This window comes from Pteropus vampyrus, unplaced genomic scaffold (genome assembly GCF_000151845.1).
Source record: "Pteropus vampyrus isolate Shadow unplaced genomic scaffold, Pvam_2.0 Scaffold1, whole genome shotgun sequence".
Taxonomy (NCBI): Eukaryota; Metazoa; Chordata; class Mammalia; order Chiroptera; family Pteropodidae; genus Pteropus; species Pteropus vampyrus.
This window is the reverse complement of record NW_011888782.1, coordinates 26196273-26207713: the sequence shown is the minus strand read 5'-3', so window position 1 is coordinate 26207713 and position 11441 is coordinate 26196273. Positions and strand designations below refer to the sequence as shown.

General features: G+C 52.5%; 1 protein-coding gene across 1 annotated transcript in view; it reads left to right on the top strand.

Moving 5' to 3' along the window:
* Positions 1 to 653: 653 nt before the first annotated feature.
* NR1I2 (nuclear receptor subfamily 1 group I member 2) overlaps positions 654 to 11441 on the top strand; it is an 11890-nt gene continuing 1102 nt past the window's right edge. The window contains exons 1-7 of the mRNA XM_011355371.1: positions 654 to 870; positions 3940 to 4073; positions 5423 to 5610; positions 6509 to 6783; positions 10102 to 10244; positions 10443 to 10559; positions 10911 to 11016. Of these exons, the coding sequence (XP_011353673.1) occupies positions 707 to 870; positions 3940 to 4073; positions 5423 to 5610; positions 6509 to 6783; positions 10102 to 10244; positions 10443 to 10559; positions 10911 to 11016 (1127 nt within the window). The 5' untranslated portion in view covers positions 654 to 706. The remainder of the gene's footprint in view (positions 871 to 3939; positions 4074 to 5422; positions 5611 to 6508; positions 6784 to 10101; positions 10245 to 10442; positions 10560 to 10910; positions 11017 to 11441) is intronic.

The window sequence follows — 11441 nt, the reverse complement described above, 5'->3', positions numbered from 1 at the left end:
CGAGTCCCTCTCTCCAGGTGGAATTTGCCTGGGTGGGCATCTTGAGTACACTCTATTAATGAGTACAGGTTCTTTGGTTATTCACTCGCACCCCAGCTTACCTGGGACCTCGTCTGTTTTCTTTCTGCATTATGAACCTGGCTCCTCTCTTTCTTTCCCTCTATCAGGTTGTTACTCAATTGAAAACCCTCTTTCTGCCCAGCCTTTCCAGCTCTCTCTGGGAGCCTGGGCCACAAAACAGCTGTGGGGCCATCCCCCCCATGTCTCCCCAGTCATAGAAACCATCTTGAATAAGTAGCTTGTCTCATGGGCTGCTCCCTGTTCAAGACTTTGACCAGTTCATGGCCTCCTGTTCTCAGTCCATTCAAGAATTACTTCTGCTATCCAACCCAGATATCCTCTTCTTTTTCTTTCTCATTTCTTCCTCTTACACTTCTCTCCCCCACGCTCTTGTTCACAGGTTTTACTCCAGGGCCCTATTATTGTATATATAATGGCATGGTGACATCTCTCTTTATAACAACTCCGACCCCACTCTCATTTCTTCCATGATAGGTCAGCTCTTGGGTCCACAGAACCAAATGTGAATGGCAAAATGCCTCAGCCCATTCCTGTCCAGCCCTTTAAATTCCCTGTGGTTATTTTACTTCTAGTCCCAAAGGCTGGGAAGCAAACTTGGAGGTGAGACCTGAAGAAAGCTGGAGCCATGCTGACCTTGCGTACTGCGGAGAATCAGACTGTTCCTGGAAAGCCCACAGTCAATGCAGAGAAGGGAAATGGGAGTCCTCAAATCTGCCGTGTGTGTGGGGACAAGGCCACTGGTTATCACTTCAATGTCATGTCATGTGAAGGATGCAAGGGCTTTTTCAGGTAGAGTAACCTGTCAACCTTCACCCACCAGCCACCTCTGACACACTGGGTCACATATAACGGATTCTGCCATTAGCCCACTGGACACCGTCTCAGGGCCTCAGCTTGACCTGTCTCCCAGGTTCATAGTGTGGGCCAGTGGCCCATTCGAAGGCCTCCTAATGAGTCTCAAGAAAGCCATTTATATCTCAGAGAAATCCTTCATCTTCTGTCTTCCTACCCAAGAAAGGCTTCCTTCCATTAAGATACCCCTTTGTTTCTCCATGTGTTCTTGAATAAAATAGAAAATAAGTTTGTAAAACAGGAAAGAATTTGAAAGTTCAAAATGCAAATGTTAAAAAAAAAAAAAATGCAGATGTCCAAATCCATCCTAGGGAGTGGCTGTTAAATAAAGAATGGCATAAAATAAAGGATGACTATGACAAAACAATCTCACTTACAAACAGGCAAACAGGGAGGTTCGAAAAATGAAGGATTGAAAAGTCCCATCTCACAGCAAGACAGGCCCAGACAGAAAGGTTCATGTTTTCCAGCTGAAGAAAGAGAAGAGTAAAGCTCAATGCAGGGCTCAGACCAAAAGGAGAGAAGCTGACCAGAAAAGGAGGGGTGGGGAGGAAGGAGCGTGTGAGGCAGGGCTCTCCATTGTCCTCAGGGAGGGCCGAGTATGCCGAGAGCAGTCCGCCTCAGGGGCCATGCTTGGGACCCTCATGCATTCTCCAGAGGGCCAGTCTGACTTGGACCTTAGCCTTGGACCTTAGCGGAGTTCTTCCTGGCGGCTGGACAAGCAAATGGAAATGAACCCTAGAGCCAGGGCCAACCCTACAGTCCCGAAGATTGAATGCCAGTCAGCATGTTGTGGGCGGGGGTGGGGCAGGGGCCAGAATTCACAGGAGGACTTCCAGGCCTGGGTCAGTCCAGGGAGGCACTGCAGCAGCTCAATGTCCTGCGTCCCAATTCCCCCACGCCCCACCCCCAACCCCCAGCCCAGTGAAGAAACCCTAGCTTTGGTCTGACATGGTCAAGCTTGAGCCGTTCTCAGGTCTCACAGGATTAGGTGGGCCTAGGACAGGTCTGAAGAGGCCTGTGTTCCAGCAGAAAATGAGTGTTCATGTTGTGTGGATTATAGCAGAGGCCAGACACGATGACTGTCAGGCTGCCTTCAGTCACAAGTGACAGAACACTCCACTCAAGGGGGTTTACCAGCGAGGAAGAAATGTTAGCTCTCATAACTAGAAATCTGAAGGCTTTTCGGGGTTGCTGAGTTCAGCAACTCAGTTCTTTCGTTTTTCTCTTCTGCCATCCTACATGAGAGCTCTGACCTCAGCTTGCCCCCCAGGGCCACAGGCAGTAACAGCAGTGTTCGGCCTGGGGGCAGAAAGCCCATCGCTTCCTCTCTTTAAGAGCAAGGAAGGCTTTCCCAGGAGACCCCGTCATCTCACATCAGCTAGAACTGGGCCCCAGCCTCCTCCTGAACTGGCAAAGAGCACCGGATATCCCTGAGCTGGGCATATGCCAACATGGCCACATGGAAGAAGGTGAACACCTAAGCCAAATCTGATCCTGCCGGCAGCATCTATGTTGACTGCCTTAGGGAATGGGGTCCTCTGCCCTCTCCTTCCGTTTGGTGCTGTCCTGGGGCTCCCAGAGGGAAGCAGCACACTGTAATGGTAAAAACTTGCATTCTGGCATCAGACAGACATTGATTCAAATTTCAGCTTGTCATTTACCTGGAAGACAGGTATTGCTCTATCTTTGACTCAGTTCCCTCATCTGTTGCCAGACAGACAGATGTGATGTATTTTGTAGAGTTGTGAGAACTAAATTCGCAAAGCTCTGCAGAACATCTGATCCATAGCATGCCATTAGTAAATGTGGGCACCTTCCCCCTCTGCCCTTCTGGGTGGATGCACGGTAGGATCGGGGATCTCTTACCTGGACCAGGAGGAGAGGCAGAAGGGAGAGAGTGGCATCTGTGAAGAACCTGCTCCCTGGGCTGGTCACTGGTTCAAGGCCTAGGCCTCCAAGCTCAAGCTTGCTGGTCACCTAGAGAAAGGCTCAGCCTTCCAGTTCAGCCTGCAGGACCCAGTCTGCAGCCACACTTGTCTGACCCCACGTTCCTGAACCAGCTTCCCTTCATTTTCCATACTGTTGGACCAGAACCAGAGGCCAGAGCTAAGGAAGAATTTTTCCTTTCTATTCAGCTATGAGAAAGGGGGAAATAAAGTTAGGGCCTCACTGGCTGGGTCTTTCTCGAGAAGTTCAGGATGCCTGGGCTGTAGGAGGAGGGAGTGGTTGTGCTGGGGTATCTAAAAGGCATTGAGCCTGTCGTCTCCCTACTTGCACAGCCATGCAAGGGCATGTGACTGCAGTGCCCACACACTCCACTATTACAGGGCTTTGAACCTCTTTGCCACACCAGGCCAATCAGGAGAAGCCACTTTTCCCACAGGGAAGCCACTGGCCAGTGACATAGAAAGCCTCCCCTTAGTTACCTGTTCCTCCAGCTGCCCCTGGCTCCCCAGTCTAGAGCGAGGGCTGGGGAAGGGAGGGGGCTTCTTATGTTTCCTACACTCCCGGGGTAGGGTTTCCTCGGCTGCCTCTTCTGAGAAGGAGGAGTCCAGGAAGAGGCCACCTCCACGGAACCATAGCCCTGGTCCTCTCCAGCATTGTCCAGGAACAAGGACAGAGAGGTAGGGGGATGGGGACAGGGACGTGGGGAAGCAGCTGGGCCTGGGGCCTTGAGCTGCAGCCTTGCTGGAGGGGCCTACTGAAAGCACAAACACAGTGTGAATGTTGCAGGAAAGCTTTCCTCCCTCCCCTGTGTTCCAGCCACTCCGAGGCCACAAGGGAAGCCCACACCATTTGGTAGCTTGAAGAGTTAGTTCCACCACCACCCCCCAACCCTGTGTACCTTTCCTATGAACCTGACCCAAGGCAGAGGCAAAGGCAGGGCCCACGAGGGCCAACGAAGGGTGTGGCTATTGTTCCCAGATTGGGAGGGAGAGGTGTGGCCTGCAGACCCCTGGCCTGTTCCCCATGGCCTACCTTTTGCTCTTTGCTCTCCCACAGGAGGGCCATGAAGTGCAACATCCGGCTGAGGTGCCCCTTCCGGAAGGGCAACTGTGAGATCACCCAGAAGACCCGGCGGCAGTGCCAGGCCTGCCGCTTGCGCAAGTGCCTGGAGAGTGGCATGAAGAAGGAGAGTGAGCAGCGGGGTGCGCCCAGGCGGGTGTGGGGCCAGGTGCACTGTGAGCCTGGAGCTCAGTAGGAATGGGCCGTGGGGATGTGCCTTTGCACGTGTGCAGATGTACACCGTGAGTGTGTGTGCACGCGTGCACAGGTCTGCGTGGCAGCTTGTCGCCACTGTGCAACAGGCAGGAACATGGAGCAGAGCTTGCAGGCCATCGGCTGGCACCACCATGGCCTGTCCAGGGGGATCAGACAGGTAGAGGGAATCTTTTCTTCTGCTCTGGGTGTGGTGGGTGTCTCTGGCCAGGGTTACGTCCCTTTCCCCTCAGTTGCTCTTGAGTGATTCTTTTTGTCCCTTTCATAATTGTCTTCATGTGCTTTAGCCATATTGGAGGAGGTGGATTTGGGAGAGGAAAGCCAGAGACACATGGTGCGATATGACCCCCAATCTTCCAGCGGCTAGTGCCCATTGGCTGTCCCAGGCCTGGTGTCCTGCAGAGGACCCGTTTGCAGACAGATGACATAGGATGCTCTCATTCTACCTGTCAAGCTTTGGTATAATTGTGCTCCCAGGTCACTCAGAGATTAAAGCTCATCAGGAAAAGACTGGAAGCTTCCAGTGCATATTTTTCTCCATCGATCGGAGTGGGCAGCCTCTTTCAGGGGACAAGTTCTCTGGGCATGTGGGCAGAGCGCCTTCTCTGCAGACCAGCTGAGAGCGAGGCCTTCACCAGCTATCCCGGCTCTTCCCCACCAAGGATCCCCACAGCTTCACTCTGCACACAAAAATAGGCTCCAGAAATCCATGGGAGGCGCTGAAGCTGTAGGCTACATAAGAAGTGGCTGGGCCGATTACTTCTAGCTAAGCAGTAGCCCCAGCTTTCCAGGGGCTAGGAGACCAAGAGACCTTGGAGGACTCTGAGGAGCCTTGTTGTTATAATATAGGCAGGAACTATATTAGGCAGTTTCCATGCAATGCCTCATTGTAACAGCAGTAGGAGCTGAGCACTGTCACTCCAGATTATAAAGAAGACAACTGAATGCTCCTGGAGAGGTTAAGGAGTTTGTTCAAGGTCACCGCTAGGTAGTGGCAAAACTGTTGCTCAAATCTAGCACCTTTTGATTCTGAAGCTCGAGCTCTTCCCTCTGTTGCACAAAGTTGTCACGAATCCCACAGCCTCAGGCGGCGTGCCAGCTGCATGTCGCCCCTCTGTCTTTACCCTAGTGTTTCTCTAGAGGGGCCCACAGTCCTCGTGAGTCTGGAGAAGGGCGAGTTTCTTGTCACCAGCACTTCCCTTACGGGGGGTTTAAGAAGGGTGGCCCAGCTCCTCAAAGCTGAGCCTGCTCCTGGCTGTCTGTGCAGTGATCATGTCTGATGCAGCCGTGGAGCAGAGGCGGGCCTTGATCAGGAGGAAGAGGAGAGAGCGCATTAGGATGCAGCCGCCAGGAGCCAGGAGTCTGACTGAAGAGCAGCGGACGATGATCAGGGAGCTGATGGACGCTCAGATGAAAACCTTTGACACCACCTTCTCCCATTTCAAGGATTTCCGGGTATGAAGCTTTAGAGTTGGCTCAGCAAATATGCTAGCTCCCTAAAATCCCAATCTCATTCTCCCGGGGTCCTCAAAGCATGGTCCCTGGACCAGCAGCAGCAGCAGCAGCACCTGGGAACTTGTTAGAAATGCAAATTCTTACATCACTCCAGACCTCCAAATCAGAAACTCTGAGGGTCGGCCCAGCATCTATGTTTTGGCGAGACCTCCCCATGCCAGGTGATTCTGACACATGCCCAGGTTTGAGAATTTTACTCTCTCCTTCCACAATAGGTAAGAATTGGGTCAAAGCCATAAATGGAGTTCCTGAAGGGGAAATGCCCCAGGGCTGCTGGCGTTTAGGGCTCTATGAGGACAGTGTCAGGGCCTCTTGGGGGTATGACGAAGCGAATGGATCCAAGAAACATCAATGATCTCAGCACTGTCAGCCGCGCGTGACCCCGTGCCCTCCATCCCCTCCGAGCTCACGGTATCTCAGGTGACCTGCTCAGTTCGGAGGACTGGTAGTCAGTGGCCCCAGAAGTCTGTTCTTTCCATCTGTAGCTCCCAGACTTGGGATAATCTCTCTGATTATCCCAAGCACAAGGTCAGGGATGCTTGGGACACACCCATGGGTGGAGGCTCCTTCACCTTCCCCTGGGGCAGCGAGCAAACCCATGTCTGACCAGACAGGGATGTGAGGGACCATCAGTTTACAGATACAGAAAGTGCACTACCTGATAGAAGAGCAGAGAGAAGTGAGTGCTGTGTGTGTGTGCGCGCGCGCGCACGTGCACTTGTGTATCCTCTCAGGCTGTAGCTGTGGCTGTGTGCCCATCTGGGGCCTGTGTGGGAACCTGTTTGGGAGAATACGTGCTTTCTCTCCTCTCCTGTCTCCACTTCCCACTCTGTCCCAGCTGCCGGAGGTGCTTAGCAGTATCCGTGAGATCCCACAGTCTATGCAGACTCCGTTGGGAGAAGAAGCTACCCAGTGGAGCCAGATTAGGAAAGACCTGTGCTCAGTGAAGGTCTCTCTGCAGCTGCGGGGGGAAGATGGCAGTGTCTGGAACTACAGACCCCCAGCTGACAACGGCGGGAAAGAAATCTTTTCCATGCTGCCGCACATGGCTGACATGACAACCTACATGTTCAAAGGCATCATCAACTTTGCCAAAGTCATCTCCCACTTCAGGTGAGACACAGGGGCTGGGTGGATGGGTGTGGAAAGGAGCAGAAAATGACCAGCAGGTTCAAAGGGTCTGGAGTAGATCTCTCTGAAGTTGGTGGCTGTTGGTACCCTAAAACCCTCCTTTACTTCTGACCACATCCCCCTGCCCGCCAGGCACCTGGCGCTGTTGGGGAATGAAGCCATTGCTGCATTGCTCCTTAGCTTTGGGACTGTGGGCCTGCCATTGAACCTGACTGGGCTCAGCCTCCTCATCCACTGGAAGGGAGCTATTAATGCCTGCATTGCAAGGCTGTCACATGAAATAAGAAAACATCTGAAAAGCATCCAGCTCACACACGATGGACATTCAGACAGTAATTCTCTTCCCCATTTCCCCCTCAAAAGGGCAGGAATCACAGATTGATAGTTCCAGAGTAAAGAAGGAATTGGAAGGAAAGGGAAGGAAGTCCAGAGGGAGGAGAGAGACAGGAACAGATGCTGAGTCTCCAGGAGTCAGCTACCAGGAGAAGGCTGAGAAGGCCATGAGGAAGGGCGGTCCTGAAATCAAAGGGTTGGGACTGCCCAGAGCAAGGCCTGGAGACAACAGGTTAGTGAGAGAAACCCTAGAACGCAGGGTGTGATGGCAAACACAGACCCATAATATGTAGCCTCTCAGGGCTGGAGATGGCAGTGTGGCACTGGGCATATCTGTCCTGGGTTTGGCCACCTGGCCTTGCCAGGCTTGGTCAGGTGGAGCTGAATCTCAATCTCTCAATCTCAATCTCTCAATCTCAATCTCAATCTCTCTCCCTCAATCTCTCTCCCTCAATCTCTCTCCCTCAGTCTCTCTCCCTCAGTCTCTCTCCCTCAGTCTCTCTCCCTCAGTCTCTCTCCCTCAGTCTCTCTCCCTCTCTCACACACACACACACACACACACACACACACACACACACACACACACACAGAGCCCCTGATTTTATCAACAGGCAGAGAGCAGGTTATATTCCAAGGGCCCACAGGACTTATGTAATGGGGTGAGAGTGACCATAGGCTGAAGTAGAATTCAGATTGTGGCAAATTAGGTCCAGGGAGCGGGGAGAGGGGCCTACTTACCCATGGGGACCTGGGTCATCCCTACTGATGTCTGATGACCCAAAATTTAACACCAGGGTAGGAGGTCACTCACTGCTTCTCGTGGCCGCAGTTTTGAGAATGACCACACAGGAAGCAGACATTACTATCACCTTCATTCTACAAATAGAAAACTGAGGTTCACCGAGCTTAAAAGACTTGCATAGGGTTGCAGTGAATCAGAGAGGCCGGATCTGAAATCACAGATTACAGAGTTCAGAGCCACTACCTCTCAGGTCCTGGGCTAGACACTGGGGAGACAAGAAGATAAGGTCAATTTCATGGCATTCGTATCTCAATATCATGGATCTAAGAAAGGGGAGTTTGAGGAAAACAAGGGACTGAATTTCCAAGGAGAGCAAAGCCAGGAGGAGAGGCCTCTCAGGTGAGGAGGAGCGTCAATCTAATCATGATCTTAGAGGCAGCTACTGTGGCTAGGCCTGTGCTCAGTGCTGGTGTTACCGGAGACTGGGGTTCCTCTCTCGATGCATTGTCCAGGTGCTTGATGTCTCAAATAAAGAATTGAGCCAGACGCCAAAACACAGCAGAAAAGAAAAGCTTTCTTAGAAACGAAGATACCCTTTCAGACGCGGAAGCGGGCCTGAGCAAGAGAAGTGTGGCTCAAAGGCCTGGGAACAGCCTTGGGGGTTTTTATCCCTATTTGCTGTGGGTGGTTATTTTTCTTAGAGGAGTGGGCTTCCTTGATTGACAACTAAGATTGACAGGACCCAGTGATTCATCATTTGCTTTCTGCGCATGTTTGTTCCCAGAATTCAGTTGGTTATAATGCTATTAATGAACTTCCGAGCATGTGCATCATATTATAATGATGGTATAAGGAGGCTCAGGTGAGTTGCAGGTCGTTGGGTCTTCACTGCACAGGTGTGAGTGACTGGCTGAAACTAGTACCCAATTATCTCCTCACTTGTGTTACTTTTAGCCCCCAAATGCCTTCTGGCTTGCTTAATTATGGGCAGACTAGGGAGGACCCTTTCTAGGATAGGATGACCCCAGCATCTTTGCAGGTGGTCCTGAAACCCCCTATCTAACTCTCCTGCCTAACCCTTTTCTAAGAGCCATGACCCCCCTTTTCATTAGTATGGATGTCAAGGGACGGGAGGTCTCTTCTTCGGTATCTGCTTCCTGCTGAGGAGGGTCCTCGTCCCTGCCTACTGGGGTTTCATGGAGCTCTGTCCCTCACTTGCCTTAGGACAGGGTCCTGGTTATCCCCCCGAAGTGCCGCCTCTGTCTCTAGACAAGGAAAAACGAAGATACAAACTTGTTACTTGAATCATATATCTAGTGGGTAAAAGAAAACAGGTTTGGTTAATATATTTCGTAAAAGAAAGAAAAAACTTGGATTAAAGGTCCCCTCCCTTCTGGGACTCTCAGGGCCCTGTTCTGGCCTAAAGCCATTCCTGCCTCATAATGGGCAAAGGAGAATCTTGAGTTTCAATGATCCTTATAAATAGCCAGAGGACCTGAGTCAGCAGTTTCAAGATAATGATCTAAGTTTCAGGGAAAGGGTCTTTCTCCGAAGAAAGTGGGGAAGAAAAGACTTAACTAAGTTTACTAAAAAGATTAAGAATTTTGCAAGTGAGGGCCCCGTATCACTGGGAGAAGTTTGCTGCCTGGAGAGAAGCAGCAAACATACGAAATCCAAAATGGACCACAGGAAACAAGTACCCGCTCTGCACGGAACTCATGCTGAAGAGCAGCGGCAGTAGTAGGACTCTGCACTCTGGGAAGACCTGTAGGAGGCACAAAGACAGGCTGGCCTGAGGACTAACATGATTTATTCCAGCGACGCTAAAGGGGCGACCATTCCAAGTGAGGAAAAAGTGCGAGGCTAGGGACCAGGAGCTGCGGCATCGGCTGTGGGTCAGTGGCTGTGCCAGGAGTTAGAGGAGATGGGGCCGGGCTGTAAGGGACCTGGCTGACAAGCTCCATTGGCAGGGGAGTCCCCGAAGGTAGAAAGAGACTGGAGGAAGGTGGCAGGGAGAAGTAATGTGCTTGACTGGATTGGGAGGGGGCGAGATCGGAGGCAATCGAAAGCAACTGCAACAGTCCTCACAGTAGGAGCCCATCCTACCTCTTCCCTCCCCATGCTGCTTCTTCCCTCCCTCTCCCCTGATTTCTGGATTGGGGGAGGGGTGCTGGCCTGTGGTGGCTTCCTGGGAAGCTGACCTCTGCTCCCATGCTTGCTTCCAGAGACTTGCCCATCGAGGACCAGATCTCCCTGCTGAAGGGGGCCACGTTTGAGCTATGCCAGCTGAGGTTCAACATGGTGTTCAATGCAGAGACCGGGACCTTGGAGTGTGGTCGGTTGTCCTACTGCCTGGAAGACCCTGAAGGTGACCGAGAGCTGCCTGCCTGCCCTGGCAGAGGGAGAGAAACACAACTTGGGGGTGGGGAGTGGGGAAGGAGAGGAGCCACACCATGATGTGTAGGGCAGAAGACTGGACGATAGGAAGAAAGGCCTTGATGAGGGAAATCTGGCTTTTAGGTCCACTTCTTGACAAGTCTGCCCTTCTTCCTGCACCCACCCACAGGTGACTTCCAGCAGCTTCTACTGGAGCCTGTGCTGAAATTCCACTACATGCTGAAGAAGCTGCAGCTGCACAAGGAGGAATATGTACTGATGCAGGCCATCTCCCTTTTCTCCCCAGGTGAGGACCCCACGTATCCTGCTTGGCCTCGCCCCTTCCCAGGCTTGCTCACGCCCCTCAGATTTAGCTGCAGGAGGCAGCAGGCCCTCCTCTGCCTTCCCCAGGGAAGGTCCCAGCTGATGGCTTTGACCCCCACTTACTACTGCACAGCCAGGATGGGGACTTGGGCTGATTTCTCTTTGGGTCTGTGGGGTGATGCACAGCCCTCCTAGTGCTCCCCTCATTTCCCTGCTTGGGGATCTCTGGCTTTGGAGGGTAGTTGCCTGGCAATTTGCCCTCTCTGGGCTGGACGGAGCTTGTCTTTGTCCCCATGGCCTTGCGGGCACCACCCTGCTTTCCCCTTCCCACCAGACCGCCCAGGTGTCGTACAGCGCAGCGTGGTGGACCAACTGCAGGAGCGATTCGCCATTGCCTTGAAAGCCTACATTGAGTATAATCGGCCCCAGCCCGCCCATCGGTGAGCAGCGAGCAGGGAGGGTGTGTGGGGGTGAGGACCTGGCCTTCCCGCCCTCCAGGGCCCCCACCTATTCTGAGGCTCTCTGGGAAAGCAGAATGGAGCCACTCCTGGGGCAGCCTCTGATTACCAGTGCTTGGGGGCACTGAGGCCTCCTGCCCAGTTGGCCTGAGCTTCAGCCAACACTGGATAAACCCATGCCCAGCTGCCAGGACATTGCCCCCTGGGCACAGTTCAGTCTGCAGGGCCTTCCATGCGCTTGTCATCAAGGGATGGGAACAGCCAGGTGGTCTAGTGAGGCTCCTACAGGGTCTTCTAGCAATAACCAGCGATAGCGATGATGATAACAAATCTATAATAGCAATCATTTATTGAGAAGTGGCAGCCTTGGTACCAAGAAGTTCACATGTATAATCACCTTTAATCCT